Source organism: Heteronotia binoei, chromosome 8 (genome assembly GCF_032191835.1).
Source record: "Heteronotia binoei isolate CCM8104 ecotype False Entrance Well chromosome 8, APGP_CSIRO_Hbin_v1, whole genome shotgun sequence".
Lineage (NCBI taxonomy): Eukaryota > Metazoa > Chordata > Lepidosauria > Squamata > Gekkonidae > Heteronotia > Heteronotia binoei.
The window spans coordinates 4,031,983-4,055,348 of NC_083230.1; the positions used below are offsets into that span (position 1 = coordinate 4,031,983).

The 23,366-nt window shown below is 43.5% G+C and overlaps 1 protein-coding gene across 15 annotated transcripts in view; it reads left to right on the top strand.

Moving 5' to 3' along the window:
• MAGI2 (membrane associated guanylate kinase, WW and PDZ domain containing 2) overlaps window positions 1–23,366 on the top strand; it is a 972,748-nt gene that overhangs the window by 483,980 nt on the left and 465,402 nt on the right. For all 15 annotated transcript variants that reach the window (XM_060244677.1, XM_060244666.1, XM_060244681.1 and 12 more), the window contains one exon: window positions 2,515–2,594. In XM_060244677.1, coding sequence (XP_060100660.1) covers window positions 2,515–2,594 — 80 coding nt within the window. The remainder of the gene's footprint in view (window positions 1–2,514; window positions 2,595–23,366) is intronic.

Consider the following 23,366-nt stretch of genomic DNA (forward strand, 5'->3'; position numbering starts at 1 on the left):
TGTTGTCCTCTGACATATCAGGCCCAGAATTTTTCTCAGCTGGGAGTTTAGAAAAAAAGGATGATATTGCCTTACCGCTGCCTGAGTTGGAAGCTGCTTTTTCTAGATTACCTTTTGGCATCATCAAATAATCACGGATCTAGGTTTGAACCATTTATAGAAGGTTCTGAGTAGATCAAGGGAGAGAGCTGTTCACTCAGGCAGCCATCATTTTTGGCACCACACACCCCTCCTTCCCCCTCCTTACTTCCTTGTCTTTAGCCCAGGGCTGCTAAGTCTGGGTTGGAAGATACCTGGAGACTTGGGGGGGGGGGGTGTGGATTCGGGAAACAGTGGGGTTTGGGGAGAGGAGGGACCCCAGCATGGTAAAGTGCCATAGAATCCACCCTTCAAAGCAGCCATTTTCTTCAGGGAAGCTGATCTCTGTCAGCTGGAGATCAGTTGTAAAAGCGGGAGATCTCCAGGTTCCACCTAGAGGCTGGCAACTCTACTTTAGCCAGAGCAAAAAGATTCTCCATTACTGTAAAATTTATGTGGGATGGAATTATTTGTAACCATGTTTTTATTTTTATTGAAAATTCCACTTACTTTAAGGTTTTTGTAAAGTAGAAAAGAGCAATGGGATAATCCCATATTTACACGTTGGAACTAAAACTCTGGATGCAGAATGCTTTGGTGCAATTTGTAATCCCATTCTTTCCAGTGGAAATGGTTCATAAATGAATATCCACCAAACATACAATCTTAATGGATCCATAATATCTAAAAAGTCAATAAACATTTAATAAAACAACCAGATTGATAATATCAGTAAACATATTAGCTATATGTCTATATGGTCATTTATGAGAATAGTTAGATCATAATGTCAGGTCCCCAGCCTTTTGTGGTTGTTGGAACTCTTGGGCTTATAAGGTGCCCAGAGAATTATAGAAACCAGGGGGAAACTGGCCTAACCAAGCTCTTGGTGCAGGAAAGGGCAATCTACACATGAACTTCTTTGACTACACATGAACTTCTCTGACCAATTCAGCCAGATGCCTCAATCTGAGAATGGAAACAGCACAGAAATTGTACAAGGGAACTAATGCAAGCAATCCATATTACATGCTACTGGAGGAAAGAAATTTCAAGGTCATAGAGCAAAAGTTCTTTCAAGCTGAAAGAATAGCAATCAAAGATGCAACGAGCATCTTTGTGCTCAGCAATACATATGCAAATGCAAAATTAATCCAAACTGTTTCAATTATGAGTGGTCCATTTCTGTATAATTTACCATTTTGCAACAGGCTTGTGGCTTAAAGAAAGAAATTTTGGGATATGGAAAGTGGTGAGTAGCACACACATGGAACAGGCATCCGCATATGAGAAAGATTTCGTGACATCATGGGCCACCCTTTTCCCCACTAGCAGTCTCTTCCCCTCCCCTCCCCAACCCAACATGGCTGCAAATCAACAGAAGTCAGAATACCTTTGGAGGTCTCATTCTTGATCCTGTACTATCCATGCTGCTGTTTATAACAAATGACTTCCATGCATTTTTAAATTACTCAGCAAACGTTGCATAAATAAAAATTTTAGTAAGTCAGTAATATATAAACAAGACAAAGAAAGCCTCATAGGATGAGTTTAATGAATAAAGCATGCATTATATAAGACTGTCATTTTGTTTGTGTGTGTGAAAAAGGTAGAGTAAAGAATACATGTGTTAGAAAAGCATTTTTTAAATACATATATCCCATGGTGCATGCTCAAAATTTACCTGGCTGTGGGAAAGTGCATGCATTTTTAGAAAACTTGGTGTATGGCTACGAATCCATTTCTTTGGGGAACTGCTCTGTTAATGAACAGTTTTGTACCAGATCAGAGGCTGTTTCATTGCTGATGCCTGAAAAAGCTATTCTGGGTTTAGCAGAATGGCCACATAATTCATTTGGTTTGAGCAAAATCTACTTTTATCACAGGAGCAGAATTAGATATGGAATAGATAACAGTTGATTAATCAATGTGTCATTAATCATCCTGCTAGGAAACACACTACACTGATACACACTGCCATTTGCATCCCATTTCTATGTCTTGTCAGTGTGGCTCTTCAGGAATAATATCTGTGTATTTATGTATCATATTGGATTAAAAACAATTCAACACTGAAATGCCAGCAAATGGGCAAGGAAGGCTGCTTGCTGCACCCATTCAGTTGGAGAAGGCTGTAAATTCCTTTTGCTCTGGATGAGTTCTGCATTTTCAATGAGGTTAACTTGGCAACCTTCAAGTTGATTTTAATAAAAATAGCGGCTTTGAGGGCAGAAAGCGGAGGCTGCCAAAATTAGAGCTGCTGCACACAATCCTTCTTATACCTCCTTCAGGTCTACTTAGAACCAGTAAGCAAATTAAGTGTATCAATTACAATTTTGTTTGCTTATCTCCCTCCTCCCTCCTTCCTTCAGTTGAGGAATAAACTTGATTCTTTGCAGTCATGTGTCTGATGGGGATGATTTCTTTTTCTTTTAGCCATAACACAAAGACAACATCATGGCTGGATCCACGACTTGCAAAAAAGGCTAAACCTCCTGAAGAGTGCAAAGAAAATGGTAGGCTATTCAGTTTCATTACTATTGCAGAAAAGCAGAAAGGAAAAAAGTTTTCTTTGGTGATCGTTGATGAGTATTTAGAGAACAGGAGTTTAATTGCTGCTGTAGTACATTACTTGGTCCTTGGTGCACAATGGTGAAAGAGAAAGATATCTGCAGTATCTTTTAGTATGATATCCAAAGCTGAGAATAACAACTGTGTGTCCAGGGGATGGATGGGGCTCATCTTCAGTGTGTTTGATTCTGGGATTATCCTTTTCCCCCCTACCTTAGTCAACAATGTATGTTAGTGTTTGAAGCTGGTCAGTCTATATAAAAATCGAGCGCCTGAGGCAGATGTTAGCAGAGTTGGGAGTATGAATATTCTAAAGTGCTTTTGTTTTGTAAAGGGACAGAACTGTGTCAGTGAAGCAGTAGGCAATTTAGACAAGCTAGTGTCTGAGCAAAAAAAAAAGAGGAGGGAAAAGGTCGCAGAAAAGTTATTTTCTTGGGGAAAAACATTTATATCATAATATAGTAATTTACAACCATGAGCATCTTTTGAAATATTTATCCTCTTTCTCATTTGGTTAATTAGCTGTTGGAGATCAGTGTGTTTGTCAGTATTGCCACTGTTAAAATATGAATCATACAGCCCTATATATCTTCAGAGGTAACTGTTATTTTTAGAATTTGCAATAAATTTATACATGTGAAATTAGGATGGACCAGCCCCCATTCTAAGCTGTTATATGTGGTTATTGAGATACTTCTGCAGCTACTCTGTGTGTGTGTTCAGTATTTTTGCTGCAAAGTGGATGCACTCTGACCTCAGAATTATAGAATCAGTAGGAACTTGAAGATCTAGTGTAACATTCCCCACTCAGCAATGACTCTAGTCTGGAAGGATTCACAGAATCCACTCATCCATCCATTCATTCATTTTTTCAATCTCTAAGTAACTCTGAAGAAGGACATTTTCTAGAATAAATATATTTCATTGTCCAACACTGAAGATTTCTTTTTGACTTTTCTTCATATCCATTGTATGGGGCTCTGCTGCCAGTAGCTGTAATTTCATATTCTCTCTCTCTCTCCTTTATGACATTCTCTCCTTTGTTCCTTAAGTGAGAAATTCTTTGTTATGTGGAAATAGCCACTGAAAAATAATATTGATGTTGAAGATGTTTGGCTTTTTAAGAAGGGTCTTATAAATTCACTCAAATTCAAAAGAAAATAATTTTAACTTCCTTTAGCTTTTCATTATAGATTATGCATTTCAAATATGTTCCTCCCCCATTTTTTGGTTCCCCTTTTTGGATGCATCTTTCAGATGTGGAGAACAAAATTGCATCTGACCCTATACCCTAAGGAACAACTGGTGATAAGAAGGTAGAAGTCAATGCTTCTAATAAGTTAATGAGGAAACCACTTTTCTACAGTCAAGTAATGTAAATCAGTATTTCCCAAAAGCAAGTTGCAAAGCCTCTGAAAGTGGTTCACAAGCCACTTCTACTTTTTCTATTTTTCTTTCATATTTGAGCTCCTTGTGAGGTAGGGCAGGATATAAATAGCAATAACTAAATAAATATTTTGGAAACCAAGATCTGACTTTGGAAATAGAATCTTCCATGTCATACATTAGTTGGTATTTTTTTTTCTTCACTGCATATATATGATGATCACATAAAACACATCCTGAGAGTTACTAGAGTGAGTTTCTTAGAATCTTGGGGGGGGGGGGGGATTAGAGGGAGAAAAAAAGAATGGAGAACAAGAGCCTGGTCAAAGGAATGCAATCCTCCATATGCAAAGGCTGTGTCTGTCAAAATAGTACTTGCTTGGGTTCATAGTGGGGGCAGCCGCACAGTTTGTGCAATGTTTTCCTAGGGCACCAAAAAATCCTGGGCCAGCCACAAATGGGTCACCATACCAAGTAAATTTGGACTTCTGGGTCACCATACTAAAAAGTTTGGGAACCACTAATGTAACAGACATATTATGATGCACTGTGTCCCTTCAACTCTTCTTGACGGTACTGGGACATTTTGAAATGTTCTTTAGATCAAAGAACACCAAGAAGACCTTATTCATTTTGCACTGTTAAAGAGAAGTGTACTCATGTAACCATTGTTTGGTAAACAATTTCATCCCAAAAATTACTTTGTAGTCTAAGTTTTACAAAGAATAGTTCTAACTTTCTTAACTAACAAATGGATATTTGGCCTAGAATGTCTTCAGTAGCATTCATTGTCTGGAGACGATGTCTGTCACTCAGCTTCAAAAAGGGCAAGTGAGGGCAGCAGTTGCCATTCACTATCATGACTCACCTATCCAACCAGGTGGAAAAGTGAATGAACACAAGAAGAGAAGGTGTGTAACAGACTATAGTTAGGAGGTGTAGCAGCAACCTTAGCTGCTGGTGGTCAGGCAGAAACAAGGCCACAGGCAAAATCAGGAAGAAACGGCGGTTTATTTAACGTGTACACGGGCCCCAGACCAGACTCATGTCTGAACACATCTGGGAGCCCCGATTGCAGGAAGGTCTATAGTTTTATAGTCACAGACAATCATTTCCAGTAAACACTCGCCCAATTACAGGAAAGGACAACCCCACATCCTATACATCATTACAAGCGTCATATTACTAAAGGAACAAGGAGGAGACAGGGAGGGTCTTTCCATACATGGCATTGATGTTGCTAACACTCTTGCAGCAATATCCTTCATAAAAAACACATTTGCCCCTTTGACCTGATCCCAAGATTTTCCAAGGTATATGACTCAATGCTTATTCCAGCAAGTTTCTAGTTGCTCTTTTCAGCAGTTGTGGTGAGCCAGTTGGTCAAAGATTAACTTCCTCTTTTGCTGCCTTACGCTTCTCTTTCCCTACTTTCGCAATCTTGAAGGATTATTTCAGAGACACCTAGCAAGCACTCTAAAAATCTCTTTGCCCTTTTGCTTTCTTGCCCTTGTGCCTAATTAATGGCCTTCAATTTACCTTATTTAATATATTTTTATTTCAGCCCTGCTTCATTCCCCCCTTTCAGGCTTACCTGATTTATCACGGTATTGCCTGATCCCTACATACCTTTCCCGAGTTGACCTCATCATTTCATATACTGCATCCACAGGTACTGTTGTGTGAGGAGTGGTTGAAGCTATGCAACCCATCCCCAGAATCTTCATGCATCCAGGCATACACCGGGCACACCCACAAAAGACCACACACATTAAGACTAAAAAGATAAAAATAATAAACCCTTCGCGCAACCAGCTGAGATCTGGGAGCCAGCTGACCAACCAGTCGAATAACTCTGCTCCTGAATTAAAAGCTCTATCTGCACCCTGTGCTTCTTTAACCAAGCCCCTCAGGGTTTTTATTCCTGTGAGGAGTTGGCCAGACTCATTAACATAGAAACAACAAACCTCTCCCAGATAAGCACAGCTTCCACCCTGTTCTGAAAGTAATTGATCCAAGACCCTTCGATTTTGAAGCACTACATTTGCTATACTGTCTACCTCTTCCTGCAGAGTGAAGAGAGATGATGCGGTCCTCTCGAGTCCTTGCAAAATTCTAGATAGGTTTCTCGTATAGATCTGCAAATCATGGACTCCCCATTCCAGTATTATGAACTGTAAGAAATCCAAAATCTCTGAGCCCCTTCCTGATGCACTCCGACGCTTCCTGGGCCTAGGGCCTTTAGGAGCAGCTGGGTTGCCTAGATTCAACACCTCATGTGCCATGATATCTTTATGGTGGTATCCTGCCACTGTTAAGTGCACCACGGAACACATACCCTTCCAAAATATGGGCAAATACTTGTACCCCATATCTCCACATACCCAATAGGCACCTGGCAGGTCGATATAAATACCCTCAACAAGGGCATAAGAGGCATTACACCAATTATGAAACAGGGCCATTGTTTTGGGGTGAGTTGATGGTTTGCTAACCTGTAGGTATGCAAGACCCCCAAACCAAATAGAGGCATATGAGCCTTTCCATGTGGGCGGATTTTCACTAGTCAACCACATCATATCCCGAGTATTGAGTTGTAAGGTATGCTTACGCTCCCCTGTCACTGAGCAATTAAGGCAAATCAGTTTATTATTCCATTTACCTTTCCCAAGATTATCCCTAGTACAATCATCCCATGAATCGCTGTGTTTGCACCTAGTGTGTAAATATGCAAAAGTTCTGGAGCCATTGGTTTGCCATCCAGCCTTGTCTGGGTCCCGGTGGAGGATATATTCACAATCTTCGGCCTTTAGGAGAGCCAGTTTGGTGTAGTGGTTAAGTGTGCGGACTCTTATCTGGGAGAACCAGGTTTGATTCCCCACTCCTCCACTTGCACCTGCTGGCATGGCCTTGGGTCAGCCATAGCTTTGACAGAGGTTGTCCTTGAAAGGGCAGCTGCTGTGAGAGCCCTCTCCAGCCCCACCCACATCACAGGGTGTCTGTTGTGCGGGAGGAAGGTAAAGGAGATTGTGAGCCGCTCTGAGACTCTTCGGAGTGGAGGGCGGGATATAAATCCAATATCTTCTTCTTCTTCTTTAAATATCCTACATTTGGACCTGTGCCATCACATATCATACACCAAGGGTATCATTTCTGGTGCTTTGCCACAATTGGGTGCAAATCAAACACTACCCCATTTGCACCTTTCACTCAAAAGCTATCATGGGGGTTCCAAAAAGTCATATTTCCACCAGAGTTAAATTCTGTATCATCTCTCTTTACCAGGCTTCTCAACATTTTACTTCAGTTAAAAGATGACCAGACTCATCTGGAATCTACAGTCTCTCTCATACAGTCTCCCACACAGAGTAGTATAGTAGATATCAAACAACCACTTGCTCTTCCAGCCAGCCACAAACACAAGTTATTCCATTGAGGGGGCCTTCCACACATCATCCAAGTCTGGGCAGGGCAACCTTTCTTTGCCTTAAAACTCACCAGAGTTTCCACTTGCTTCTGGTATCCATATCGGGGATTCTTTTGACTACTGGTATATAACAGAAGCACAGCTATGGCAGGTGCTTTATAACCCCAAACCTGCATGCAGTAATGGGAACAAAGTTGTTCCTGACTCTCTATTTATTTATTTATTTATTACTTTCAAATTATATCCCGCCCTCTGCGCAAGCGGACTCAGGGCGGCTTACAACATCATAAAATACAATCAATCCAATAAAACATATAAAACCATAATTTATGTATATCAGCTTTAAAACCATTCTATGGCGCTAAACCAAAAGGTCTGTGTTTGGCGAGGCTCTAGGTGTATTTAGCCAAGGCTTACTCAGAGTATTGAATTGGGTTTCATGATCCCATTCCTCATCATCTTTTATGAAATGTTTATAAGACAATGACATTCCCCATCCACTCCGGTTCACGGGGGTCTAACTCAGCTTTCCAAATCCTGATTGCTAAAATACTTTCCCTTAGTCTCTAACCACAATCCCAACGATTCAAACTTGGAACAGCAATATTTACAGAAAAATCCTGTTCTCTCAAAAACTCTTAACTTCCACTTAAGTGTGGCCAAATCTCAGAACCCAGCTCCAGTATCTGCCTAAACACAAGTAAAGAACAAAAAACCCACAAAGCATTAGCTAGGCTTATTATAGGTCTTCAGCTTGATCAGCTAGTTGCTCCTTTGATGGCTTCTTCCCCCTGAGCGTTGAGCACGTCAGCTAGCGTGACAGCAGCTAGGGGTTGTCTAGTTACCTGTGAACCCCACCATTGCCGGTAAGTGGGGCCCAGAGGTCGGTTGTCGGGTAAGTTTCAGGCCCAGGAGCAGACTTTACCTGGGGAAGCTCATTTAAGATGGAACACTCAGATACCCTCAGATGCCTTCCACTGCCCTCGATGGACCCCAACCCGGCCCCTCCCCACCATGTGATGCTACTGGAGACTCTACCAGAGAGGCCTCTCCACCCCGCTGAGGTAGCTCAGGCCACGGGCGGAGTTCGCATCCTTGCACACGTTTTGGACTGGGTGGGGAGGGGGTGGCCCATGGGCAAACTGGATGCTGATTTCAGGCCTTTTGCATCCCACCGGGATTAACTGTCCATACACAAGGGGTACATTCTCTGGGGAAGCAGGGTGGTGGTCCCCCCCCCCCTGACTTCAGAAGCAAGTGCTCGAAGCCTTTCACGAGACGCACCCGGGGATAGTGCGTATGAAGGCCCTGGCACGTAGTTATGTCTGGTGGCCGGGGATGGACGAAGAGATAGAGGGGTTGGTGAGAAGGTGCTAACCTCTTGAAATAAGCTATCTTAAAGCAGTTCTGAAATAGATGGGTTTTGGACCAAATATTTTGAACTCCACAGCAGCTATTTATGAATCTCCCAAAGCCCAATTAAGCATTAACAATTTCAGATCAGATGACATAATTTTATTAAGAGGCACACATCAGGGGTGTCCTCTCTCACCTATATTATTTGCCCTTTCATTAGAACCCCTAGCCCATAAAGTTCACTCTGATCTGGAAATTGAAGGGTTAAGGGTCAATGGCTTACTTCATAAAATCTGCCTATTTGCTGATGACACGGTTTTCTATTTAAGTGACCCCATTAACTCATTGTGCAAATTAATGCAAACCATAAGCAATTTCAGCAAATACTCTAGTTTTAAAATAAATATGGCTAAATCAGAAATCTATCCCAATGAAATTCTTCCTGACATCCACCAACACCTTAGACATGCCTTTCCATTTAAATGGGTAACAAATACATGGCATCACCTGGGAGTCCAAATTCCTTTAAAACTGTCTAAACTCTTTGATTCTAACTATAGACAGATTTTTACGTCAACCAAACTCAATTTATCTTCATGGCTCAAATTAATTTTTAATCTGATAGAAAAGACTGATCTGCTAAAAACTTTTATCCTGCCCAAATTTCTCTTTTTATTTCAAAATCTACCCATTCCAATTCCAGACAGAGAAATGAAACTTTGACAAAGTTATTTGATATCTTTCCTGTGGCAAAATAAAAAACCTAGGATCTTTTTTCATATGCTTTCCAGACCAATTTCACAGGGCGGACTGGGGGCCCCTATAGTAGTAAAATACTACCTAGCAGCCCAGCTTCGTAATATCCTTCTTTATGCCAGGAAAGAAAACCATAAAGCGTAGGTTGAAATAGAAGCAGCTAGTATCCTTCCAACTTGTCTAAATGTATTTCTATGGAACATTAAATCTGATAGGAAAAAAGTTCCTATACATAACCCTTTCCTATAATTTACATTAGAATTATGGGACAAATTCTGGGCTCACCTAGTGCAACCTTCATCACCAACTATGGCCTTTTTAGGTCAACCATGGTTTCCTCCTGGGCATCCATCTTCTAATTTTAAAATATTTATTTATTTATTACGTTAAGCTTATATCCCGCCCTCTCCGCAAGCGGACTCAGGGCGGCTCACAACATCACATTACTTCCATTAAAAACCAATAAAACATATAAAACATAATTACATATTTAAATTATTTAAAACATTTTATGGTGCTGTATTAATACAGTACAGTATAGCGGTTCTGAAAGTTCGATGGTGACCATCGGTACTCTGCATGGTGCTCTATATGATGTCCAGTGGCAGCTCTCTCTTGGTTAAATGTCGAAGGCCTGTTGGAACAATTCGGTCTTACAGGCCCTGCGGAATGTAGACAAATCCCGAAGGGCCCTTATGGCCTCCGGGAGAGCGTTCCAGAGTTCTTGTGCTGCCACTGAGAAGGCCCTGGCTCGTGTCATACGCAACCTGGCTTGTTTTGGTCCAGGAATGGACAATAGATTTTTCATCCCTGAACGCAGTGCTCTCTGGGGAATATGCGGAGAAAGGCGGTCCCGCAGATAGACAGGTCCCTGACCATAAAGGGCTTTAAAGGTCAACACCAACACCTTGAAACGAACTCAGAACACAACAGGAAGCCAGTGCAGCTCTTTCAGCACCGGCTGAATGTGCTGCCATCGAGGGAGTCTCATTAACAGCTGTGTTGCAGCGTTCTACACTAGCTGTAGTCTCCGGGTTAGCGTCAAGGGTAGCCCCATGTAGAGAGCGTTACAGTGATCTATTCTTGAGGTGACCGTAGCATGGATCACCATTGCTAAGTCGTTGTGCTCCAGGAACGGGGCCAGCTGCCGTGCCCGCCGAAGGTGGAAAAAGGCGGATCTAACTGTGGCCCCTACCTGGGCCTCCATTGTAAGGGAGGAGTCAAGGAGCATGCCCAAGCTCCTGACTTTAGGGGCCGGTATTAATGGCACCCCATCAAGAGCCAGCAGATGAACTCCTCCCCCCGGACCACCCTGGCTCAGATAGAGAACCTCCGTCTTCGTCAGATTCAATTTCAGTCGGCTCAACCTGAGCCACGAAGCCACGCCTTAAAGGGCCAGGTCTAGATTTTCCAGAGTACATTCGGACTGGCCACCCATCAATAGATAGAGCTGGGTGTCATCTGCATATTGATGACAACCCAGTCCATACCTCCTGACAATCTGGGCAAAGGGGCGCATATAGATATTAAATAGCATCGGGGATAGGACTGCTCCCTATGGCACCTCACAACTGAGAGAGTGCCTCTGGGATGCTTCCTCCCCTATCATCACCCTTTGTCCCCGATCTTGGAGAAAGGAGGTCAACCACTATAAGGCGGACCCCTGAATCCCCACATCGGCAAGGCGGCTAGTCAGTAGCTGATAGTCAACCATATCAAAAGCAGCTGACATATCTAATAACAACATCACCGCTGAGCCGCCCTGATCCAGATGTCGCATGAGGTCATCTATAAGAGCGACCAGAACCGTCTCCGTCCCGTGACCTGGTCGAAAGCCGGACTGGAATGGATCCAGTGTGGAAGTGTCCTCCAGGAAACCCTGTAGCTGAGTTGCCACCGCCCGCTCTATAACCTTACCCAAAAAGGGAAAGTTTGATACCGGCTGATAATTTGCCAATACTGCCAGATCTGCAGATGTTTTTTTTAAGAGGGGACGGACCACTGCCTCTTTAAGTGGTGTGGGAAAGATCCCTTCTACCAGGGATCTGTTGACAATACCTTGTAGTGGGTCACGTAGCCACGTCTGGCTAGCTTTTATAAGCCAGGACGGGCACGGATCCAACCTACAAGTTGTAGGGCGTACAGCCAAAAGGATCCTGTCGACTTCCTCCAGGCTGAGTGGGCTGAAAGAATCCAGAATTGGACCAGAAGACGCGCTCGGTGCAATATGGAGGCAATATAAAATTCTCAGGCTCAAAGACATCAGTACACTAGGCCGTTTATGTTCACATAAACAACTGGAATCCAAGTTCAAAATTAAGATACCATGGTACAAATATCACCAAGTTCATGATGCTCTAAATAAAACGATTCCGGTGATACCAGTAACAAATCAACTAAACAAGTTTGGAAAACTCATTAAAGATGAAAACGCAAACATGAGAGGGGTAATTTCTATAATATATTGTTTATTGAATCAGAAAGATTGGTCACACGGTACTTCACAGCAAAACTCATGGCAAAATGATTGCGCTTTACAGCGGTGGGTTTTGGGTTTCACCACTGTTTAAATCTAAATCTACCACTTTTAAATTACATTGCAAAATTGTTTCCCATTGGTATTTAACTCCATTCTCTCTCTACAGGGAAAAGTTGAGTCCAAATCCTTTTTGCTGGAAGGGTTGTGGGAAAGCAGGAACATTTTTACATTGTTGGTGGTCTTGTCCGAAGATCTAAACCTTTTGGAATACTATAATAGACAAGATAGAGGTTATAATAAATGACTCTATCCCTCGCTCCCCAGAATCTATTCTTTTAAATTTTTGGCCACACAATAACTTCACTCCTCTCAAATCGGAACTTATCTTTAGGGTTTGTAGAATCTTTCGGGCTCAAGTGCCGTGTTCTACTGGAGAAAGTTTTTCTTCCAGACGTTTCGTTCTCGTTTTCGTTCCAGACGTTTCGTTCTCGTTTTCGTTCTCAGCCGAGAACGAAATCTCTGGAAGAAAAACTTTCTCCAGTAGAACACGGCACTTGAGCCCGAAAGATTCTACAAACCCTAATGATGTTACCAGCCGTGAAAACCTGAAATCTTCGGAACTTATCTCATTACTAATGTTAGCAGGAAAAAATTTACTAGCTAAACATTGGAAAACGGTAAAAATTTCCTCCCTAACTTCGTGATTTCAAAAAATATGGGACGTGATTCAGGATAAAATAGCTTCCCAAATATTATTAAGTGATAACCATACGGCAGGGGATAAATTTCTGGGAAAATGGTTCAATTTTTTTTTTAACATGTCAATGAAAAATCTTTAAAACAAAATAAAATGTCAAGAAAATACTTGGACTTTATCTTATATTAACATTATTGTATAACTATAGACTTACTCTTTTTGGCTCATGCTAGACTGTATCTGGGTTCATATGTTTATTTTATTTAGGTTTTTTTATATACTTTCTGTATCACTAAATTTTTACTTAATATCTGTTCATTTGCTATTTTATATTATTTGTACACTGAACATGTTGAATTTTGAAAATAATAATAAAAACTTAAGATTTAAAAAAAGGTGTCAACCCTGCCAAGAGTCCCAGCCAGATCCACCCAGTGCCCCCATCCACTGCTGGGAGTCCAATCATGTGCCGTGGTCCTGGCTACACCTAGACTTCGCGAGGCCATACCAGGGCCAAATATTCTTTATCCTGGTGGATGCCTGCACAAAGTGGTTGGAGGTGATTCCCATAGCTTCAACCTCCACCGCAGCCGTGGTTAGAGCCGTACGGATGGTCTTTTGCACCCACATGATCCCTGGGACCTTAGTCACGGCCAACGGTACCCGGAAGTTCCAGGAGTTCCTGAATAGGTACCTCATCAGGGAGTTCTGGGAGTTCCTGTACAGGTACCTCATCCAGCACATACGGTCCGCTCCCTTTCGCCCAGCCACCAATGACCACGCAGAGCGCATGGTGCGCACCACCAAGGAGGCCCTGGGTTGCATAGTGCAAGGGTATTGGGACCACTGCCTGGCAGCCTTCCTTTTTGGGAACCGATTCACCCCCAACCCAGTCACCGGCTTAAACCCTGCAGAGCTGCTCATCGGTAGGAGGTTAACCACTAGGCTAGATAGGTTGCATCCCGACCGGGCCCCGGACCTCTGCAGCTCCTGCAAGACAAGAGGAGCCACTAGGGGATTCTTTCCAGGGGACCCAGTCTATGCGAAGAAATTTGCAAGTAGGCCGGAGTGGTTACCAGCCCGGATCCCACTGTTACGAGGTCTTGTCAGAAGGGGGGCAGCTCCTCCGGAAACACAAAGGCCGATTTCGCACTAGAGCTTTAATCCTGATTTAACTTTGTCCCCAAACTGACTTTTTACACTAAAACCATAGAATCATAGAGTCATAAAGTTGGTTTCTCTGACTCTATGATTCTAGTGTAGAAAGTCAGTTTGGGGATAGAGTTAAACCAGGATTAAAGCTCTAGTGCGAAATCGGCCAATGATCAACTATACTGTCGCACCTTGCTGGAAGAACCGGCAGAGCCGGGGGAGCGGGGTGATAGTGGTAATGCCACCAGAAGCCACCCAGCCTGTGCTGGCCTTGCCGGCCCTGCCGGCAGAGGGGCCCCACAGTGACTGGAGTGACCCCTCCCCAGTGGGGGGAGCGAGGTGAGCCCCCAAAGCGGCTGCAGGCACCAGACAGTGCTCTTCTGGCTTCGCCCCACAACGAGGAACCAGTGGCCCCTGCAGCAACAGCAGCCGCTCCGGTTCCCCAGATCGAACCTAGAAGGTCAAGCAGGTAATGAAGGCTACAGGCTTATTTGAAAGACTGTTTCTTGAACTAGGGGGGGAGGAGTGTTGTGTCTTGCAATTCGGTCCCTGAATTTACAACACAGCATGAGTGCGCGCGTGCAGAGGTGACCAGTGGGAAACCGCAGGTCACCAGACGTAAGGACAAAAATGCACTCCACCTATGAAGATCTGCAGTGGGAAGTTTAACTGGCCAGGATTGGACCTGGCCAGGTAAGGGGGTCGTTCCGGGAGATGTATATAATTGGGGACTCAGCCCCACCATGTTCTCTTTGTGATGTACTCACCAATAAAGCATATTGCCTTCTAAACGTCTCAGAACTCAGTACATTACAACTACTCTATTGTAGAGTTGCCAAATGCCTCCTGGTAAATGGTAAGGGATGGAGGGGAACTTCCAGGAGAAAGAGAAAAGCCACATCACTGGTGTTGCAATGCCAGCAGCTTCCATGTGACACTGTGGTTCTTGAGCAAAAACTCTATAGTAAAACCAGGTTCCACAATAGAGTATTTGCCCAAATACCAGAGCATCACCTGAAAGTTGCTGGCATTATGACACTACTTCCAGTGAGACACCAGCAACATGACCTAGGCCTTCCTGTTTCTATTGGTAAGTCTCCCTGCTAGCCAACTGATTGATGGCTGGAAGGCAGGGCCTGGCAGCAGGGGACCCTGCCTCTACCAGGGGGTCTGGCAACTCTGCTGTATTCATATAGCATATACTTTTTTTTTGTCTTGGTCTTGAAAATCAGTGATTAAAAAAAATAAAGGAGAAACTGTTAAATTTAGCTGGAAGTTTAAAGGACAAACAGCTCTATGTGGAAATTGTATGTCAAGTAGTTGTATTTTTACTCCTGTCATCGGGACCTGTCTTATTCTGGTTTTGACATTGCCTTGTGCATGGTAGTTGCCACCTACTCTCTGACACTCTGGGAATGTGTAAATCTTCTGCCAAATGATTGATGCAGATTGCATGGTTATATGCAGTCTGAAAAGCCTTGGCTCATTGACTATTCACTTTGAGAAATATATTTTGCAAGCTCCTTTATGTCCTGTGGGGCAGCGCTGACATAATTAATGTGCTATGATGGTACATACAGAATGAATAATAATTTGAGACGTATGACCTTCTGCAGAATACTTCAGGCCCTACTTCTGTATGCAGATTGAATATGTTTTGAATCCCTGAACCATTTCCCACCCCCACCCCCCCATCAGTTGGAGAACACAAAGTAGGTTCTCTCTAATCCCATTCTTGCTATTTTTAATCCTCCCAAATTTGACTTCTCCATTTCAGGGATGCCTAATGTGTTTACAAAGAAGACTTTTATGGGGATTGTGACGGAACCGGCCCGATTCTGCCTTCAGACCCGGTCCCGTCAACTCCCTATTGAGTCGCCAACTCCTGGAGGGAGCTATTTCTCCTCCGGCCACTTGGGCTCGCTGCCACCACCTGCTCAGTCTAGGGGTTCAGATTGAGAGGAACAGGACTCCCAATCCCCCTCTCCAGCTCTGAGGCCAGGCCTCAAGGTCCTCGGCCACCCTGTATTTGGGTATCACAGAGACCCCAGCACTTCTTTGGGGAACCCCTGGAGGATTGGCACCTTCTCCAACTGCATGCCTTCCCCCTTCCCCGGGGCCCCCTTCATAAAGCAGCGTGGTCTAAGCGGTCGGGATCTATGTGGTACAAAATAGAACAAAATGTTTAATAAGAAGAGAATAAAATAAAAAAACCAAAAACAGTTACATGTAAAAGTGTAGCACGGCATCTGATCAGCAACAAGAAGGGCAAATAAAAGGTGGCTTCCTCTCGTCCCTGGTGTAAACTTGGTCTACCTTGTGAATTACTTACTCGGTCTGACTGCCTGGGGTCCTCCTCCTCTTGAGTAGGCCTCTCCCACAGTCAGGAGCCCACAGACTCACAACTTTTCTCTTCGAGGGCCAGCTGCGGACTCGCCTTTTCCCGCCTAATTCAAATAAAAAACCCAAAAGAACTTCCTGCCCCTCTAGGAGGCTTTCCCCCTAGAGTTGCTGGTTTAACTCCAGAAGGGAGGGGGGAAATGCAGGAAAGGCTAGGCCCCAAAGCCTACCTAGTAGTTTCATGTTCCCCTCCAACCAAGCACCAACATTAACCAAGATGGCATTTCTCCACAGGGATGTTCCTAACAGTGTTCCCAACCATCTTATGTTTTAGTACTCCTTTTCTCCCTGGGCTCTTGCTTAAAAACCCATTAATCAAACAAGACTGGCGAGCTTTATAATGGAATGAAGAGATCAAGCTCATAAAATTCATCCAAGGAAGCAGGAGGGTCATATGTGCAATTCCACCACCCCCCCCCCCCCAATTTATTTTTTATAATAGACATAGTTTGCTGTTAATGTATCTGGCTATATATGTGGATGGAAATTATTTCTTCTTTGTAAATATATAAGTGTGGAGAAAAAAGCCATAAAACAATTTACCAAAGACTCTAGAGCACAGCAAATATCATAAACAGTGATTCTATAATACTGTATGGCCATGTTGCCATTACCAAGTATTTTTACGAAGAAAACTCACTGAAGCTGCCTTACATGCCTGATGTAGTACATATGCATTTAGAGATAAGTATCATGGAAATCAGCCCTTGGCCTTCATTTTTCTGTTAGCTTTCACTTGGCCAGGAGATGGAGGTGGTGTTCTCATGCATTATAGGACCAATGGGATATTTTTCGCCCCAGTAATAGAAGATGGATAGACCAATATAGCCTTCCTTTCAGTTTATGCATAGGGAAGGGGCATGTGTTGTGACAGAGCCCATATTCAATCCCTGGCGTATCCTGTAGCATTTTACAAACTGTGCAAAACAAAATGTTCAGGAGGGCATTCTCATAGGGAGTAGCACTGTGGTGTAATGTATCAGTTTGGGAGGTGACGTCTATTGTTGATAATGTGTTTTTATTCCAGTTTTTCAATCCCAACCCCACTGCATTATGCTGTTTTACTAAGAATCTTTGCTGCTGGTTTCAAAAGTTTTGTTTAGCAATCTGCTTGCTGATTGACTGAATAGCTTTGTTTTACTAGGAATTTCTGCAGTTACATCCAAATGTTATCCAAAAGCTACATTTCTTTTCCCAAATTGGCTTACTGATTGACTGAATTGTACTTGTAATCCTCTATGAGTACCAATGAGAAAGGCAAACTATAAATGGAAGGAAGGAATTTGGTGCAAGGTAACTTTTTTGAACAGTAGTTTTGTCCCCCCCACACACCCAGCACATACAAGCTATAATACATAGACCAAGCAGTAGTGTTATGCTTCATGTGAAGGACATCTAGTTTTGCATGAGAAAGAGTCTATGTGCTTCACATGTCAGACTGGAGCTGGGTTCAGATCCCCATTGATCTGTGAAGCTTCCTGGGTGAACTTGGGCAGTCTCTGAGAACTAACAGAGTTGTAATTAAGATGAAAGTAAAATTAATGGGGTAATCATTCCAGGATATGAACTCTGTAGGCAGGACAGGGAAATATGAGTTGGGGGGAGTGTTGCATTTGACATGAAGGAAAGCATAGAATCAAATCAGTAGAACATTAAAGAAATGAACTTCCCAGCATAAGCAATATGGGTGGAAACAATGAGACCTAAGGGTTACTTGCCCTGACCTGGATTGCCCAGATCACACACACTCAAGGTTACTTAAGAGTGAAATGTACTGTGGCCCACCTGACCAAACCCTTGAGACTGATCTTGAGACAAAGATGGAAATAAGGGAGGTGACTAAAGCAGATAATGTCATGAAACAGGGAGACTTCAGTTTCTTTCACAGTGATTGGGTAAATATGTGCTATAGAAATGAGATTCCTAGACATCATAAATGACTGCACTGGAACAATTGGTCACAGAGCAAACCAGAGGGGTTGTGATCTTGGACTTAATTCTGAACAGAGCTCAAGACCTGGTGGAAGATTTAGAGGTTGCTGCCCCAAGTGGGAACAGTGTTCACAATGCCATTAAGTCCAACATTCATGTGAATGGAAAGTGGGAGTGCGAAATACTGGCTGCTAGTCTAAGGCGAGCTCCGAGGGCCAATGTGCTCTAGTTGTCCAGCAGAGGGGTCCTGACTGTGGAAAATGGCAATATTTCGTTGGGAGGCAGAACTGCAACGAATATTCAGTGTGAATACAGTGTCCATCCGCTGCATTAATCCTCGGGTGCAGTTGAGTGCGTGCTCTGAAAGAAAACCCGACATGGGGTTTGATATGTGATCGCTGAAAGATGGAATGATGGTGGGATGGGTTTGTGTGTCTAGTTATGCCCATGCTTCACACACACACACACAAAAAGTGATAGGCTTTGGTGCCTGATTGTTCAGCAGTGGGTTGTGAGTGAGACGAGTTGTTTCCTTGGATGCTCATTTGATTGGTCCTGTGCCACTTTATTTCTCTCTGGTTCAAATAGTCATGCTTCACCCATACGTTAAATGTCATGTCAGACCGTACCCTCAAAAGTCCAAAATGGTAACATTTGATTTCAAAAGAGGGAGCTTTACAAAAATGAGGGGAGTAGCTAAAAAGGTGAAAGGAAAACACAAGAGAGTCAAATCCTTACAGGCTGCTTGGAAGCTGTTGAAAACCACACTGATGGAAGCTCAGATAGAATGCATTTCCCAGGTTAGGAAAGGCACTGCTAAGTCTAAAAGAATGCCTGCACACTTAACAGCACAAGTCAAGGAAAATATTTTAAAAAGTTTTTTTTTTTTAAAAAAAATGGAAGGTCTGCCCCTGTGAATTGACCAGAAGGACTGCACATTAATAATTAGGCAAGCAAAGGATCATTATTGGGGCCACTACTATTTGTTCATAAATGACCTGGAACTAAGGACAAGCAGTGCTTTGGCAGAGTTTCCAGATGACACAAAATTATTCAGGATTGTAAAACCCAAAGATCATAGAGTGGGAAGGGGCCATTCAGGCCATCTAGTCCAACCTCCTGCTCAATGCAGGATCCCTGACCAGCGTTCATCCAGCCACTGCTTAAAGATTGCACATGAGGGGGAGCTCACCACCACCCTCGATAGACAATTCCACTGTCGAACAACTCTTACTGTAAGAAAGTGTTTTCTAATATCCAGTCAATACCTTCCCACCCTTAGTTTAAACCCATTATTATGAGTCCTCTCCTCTGCTGCCAGCAGGAACAGCTCCCTGCCCTCCTTTATGTGACAGCCCTTCAAATACTTCAAAAGAGCAATCATGTCCCCCTTCAACCTCCTCTTCTCCAGTCCTGAACATTTCCAGATCCCTCAGCCTTTCCTCATACAGCTTGGTCTCCAGGCCCCTGATCATCCTCATCACTCTCCTCTGCACCCGCTCCATTCTGTCCACATCCTTCCTGAAGTGAGGCCTCCAGAACTGCATACAATACTCCAGGTGTGGCCTGACCAATGCAGTGTACAGCAGAACTATGACATCTTGCAATTTTGAAGTTACGCCTCTGTTGATACACCCCAAGATGGCACCTTTTTTGTTGCTGCATCTCACTCGCTGCTCATATTTAACTTATCCCACCCGTACCCCAAGATCTTTTGTACACACTCTGCTACCCAGAAGTGTATCCCCAATCCAGTATGTGTGTTCCTCATTTTTGTTACTGAGATGTAGAACTCAGCACTTACCTTTGTTAAATTTCAGCTTGTTCATTTCCACCCACTTTTCCTGCATGTTCAGATCTCATTGAATTCTAACTCTCTTTTGAGGTGTATTTGCTCCTCCTCCCAATTTGGTGTCATCTACAAAGTTAATTAATAGCCCCTCCACATCCTCATCCAGATAATTGATAACAATATTAAAAAGTACAGGGCCCAAAAAGTACAGGGCCTCAAAATTGGTACCTCATTGAACACCTCTCTCCATTCAGATGTAATGCCATGGACAACTACTGTTTGAGTGTGGTTCTGAAACCAGTTCCTTATCTACCTAACTATGCTAGAGGCCAGTTCACAGTTCTCTACTTTCCCCATCAGAACATCATGGGGAACCCTGTCTAAAGTTTTACTGAAATCTAGGTAAACAACATCAACAGCATTTCCTTGATCCAGTAAGCGCAACACTCGATCAAAGAAGGAAATGAGGTTGGTCTGGCAGGGCCTGTTAGGGACAAAGCCATGCTAACTCCCAGATCACCAGGTTGTCCTTTAAGCACTCACAGATTGCTCCCTTTAAAATCTGCTCCAGTTATCTTCCCTGGGACAGAGGTCAGACTGACTGCCCTGTAGTTTCCTGGGTCATCCCTCCTTCCTTTTTTGAAAAGTGGGATGACATTTGCTCTCTTCCAGTCTTGTGGCATGTCTCCTGTCCTTCAAGAGGTTTGGAAGATGTTGGACAAAGTCTCTGCAAGCTCTCCGGAAATTTCTTTGAGCACTCTGGCAGGGGATTCAGACCAGAGGATTTGTACTCCTTCAAAGCAGCCGGGTGCTTCTCTGTCCATGTTAATCAGCAGCCTGGATGCCATGCCTTGCCTGCTACCATCTCTAGATGAGCCTGTACTCTTCGTCAGGAAAAAAAACTGAGGCAAAATTAGCATTAAGTCTTTACGCTTTCTCTCTGTCCTCTGTCTGAGTTTCTCCATTTTCACCCAACAGTGGGCCCCATGCCTCTTTTATCTTTCATCTTGTGTTTGCTCTTCACATGTCTGAAGACTTTCTTTTTGTATTGAGCCTTCTTGGCCAGCTTTAGCTCCCCATGAGCTTTGGACTCTCTGATGCTGACCTGCAGTGCCTGGCAACCTGCAAAGACTGTTCTTTAGAGGGAAGTTCCTGTCTCCGTTCTTGGATTCTAGGAAAAAAGCCCACAGGAAAAAAGCCCACACAGAAAAATACCTTGCGAAGTGTCATAGATATTTATAATTGTGGATAACCATTCATCTCCATTTATGAGAATGAAAAGGTATTACCTATATTTTATGTTGTTATTTTAGGAATAAAATATGTCATATTCACATGCAACAATTTGTCTTGTGATTTTATCAAGTATCCCTCTTCCCCCGATCACATCAGTACATAACATAAGAAGAGACTTGCTGGATCAGATGCTCATCTAGTCCAGCATCCTTTCTCCCCCATGACACTTGGCTAACCAGTTACCTCTGAGAATCCTGCTAGCACGGCATGAAGGCAATAGCCCTCTCTTGCCACTGAATTCCAGCAAATGATGTTCAGAGGTAAACTGCCTCTATGTGTGGAACTTTCATTTAACAAAATAGCTGTCTACTGTTCTTGCAATACTTCTGTCTCCCTGCTGAGTTAACCAAACCACCAACTTTCCTTTTCCTCACCAAAGCAGAAGTGTGTACATATTGCTATTGAAAGTTTCCCTGAGTTTCTAGAAATTCGGTACACCAGTTCAGGCAATCAATGTTAGATGATTCACTTTTCAACATGCTGCATCAAGCCATGCCTATTTACTAATGCCAGCAAATTCTTTCATGCTCAAATTGCCTCTTCCTTAATTAGTTATGTATCCTTTTTTATTGCAGTTCTGTTTATTTTTATCACATGAGAGAGCAGCTAGAACCTCTGGCCTCTCTCCTGTATAACAATTAGGAATGCTGGAAGTGGGGGAGGCCCTGCAACCATGAGTGGGAGCACAGCAATGAATGCAGTACCGTGTCATTTCCAGTTTAAAAAAAGGGAATGCAAAAGGTAGCCCTGTGGATTTCTGGAAACTCTATGGTAATACCCTGGCAATTCCTAGGGCTGCCCTTTGTTACTTCTGGTAAAAACTTCCTGTAAGGATGCAAGGTTGCTTTTTTAAAAATGCTGCTGCTGCTGCTCAGAGCGGTGGCAGGCAAAGGTTCCCACAGCCACACTGGGGGCTTGGCAGCCTTAATAACAGTCATGCATGATTTATAATGCTAGGCCTCTCTTTGCTCAACTCCTCCACCTTTCCCCCTCCCCTTCTGCAACTTTCTTAAAATATGGTAAATGATTTCCTGTCATTTTGTATCTGAGGAAGTAAGTGTCAATTCATGAAAGCTCATAATGGAATAAATGTTACTGGACTTCTGTTTTGTTTTGCTACACTAGACTATCATAGCTATCCCTTTGGAATTCACTGCTACCAAACAGTAAAATATGGATGGACTAGGAATAAGGCCCACTGTGGGGGAAAATACAATGGACTCTAGAAAGAGGCTGTGGGTGCGTGCCTCCCAACCTTGCTGTCTTCCCACCCACTTAAGTGAAGGCATTCACCCCCACCTCCAGGGGAGCTGATCTCTGCCATCTGGAAAGCAGTTGTAATTTTGAGTGATCTCCAGCCCACACCTGGAGATAGGCAACAGTGGTTCCCCAGGAGTAAATGGCTGGTTTGGAGGATGCAGTGTATGGCATTGTACCTGTCTGAGGTCCCACTCCTCCTTAAACCCACCTTCTCCAGACTCCACCCCTCTAATCTCTAGAAATTTCCCAACTTGGAGTTGGCAACTGCTAAGTCACACTGGCTGTCCTAGGGGGTTGCAAACAGCCAGGCCTAGTCAAGTCATGCTAATCAGGTGGCACTATCACTGATGGCCCCCAGTAATTTCCTCTCTAAACACCACCTTGGGTGTCAGCATTATTATTACTGTTGTTTCTCTGGTTCTCACAACAGCTTCTGTCGCTCTCCCTGCAATGCCTGTCAGTTGGCTACTTCTCCCTCCATTCTCAACATGGTGCTTGACTGCTTCTCTCCCTCTCCCCCCATCACCAGGGTGATGCTCAACTGCCTCCCTCTCCCATCATCAGCATGGCACTCTACTTCCCGTTCTCCCATTATCAACATAGCACTCAGCTTCCTCTCCCTCCCCATTGTCAACACAGTACTTGCTGCTGCTGTCTCTACTCCAATCTTGTCAGCAGGTGCTCACCTGCTTCCCCCCATCGTCAGTGTGGTGCCTCATATATACCTGCTATACCTGCTCCTCTTCTGACAGCAGTTCCTCCTTCCTGCCCCACCCCTGCCAGA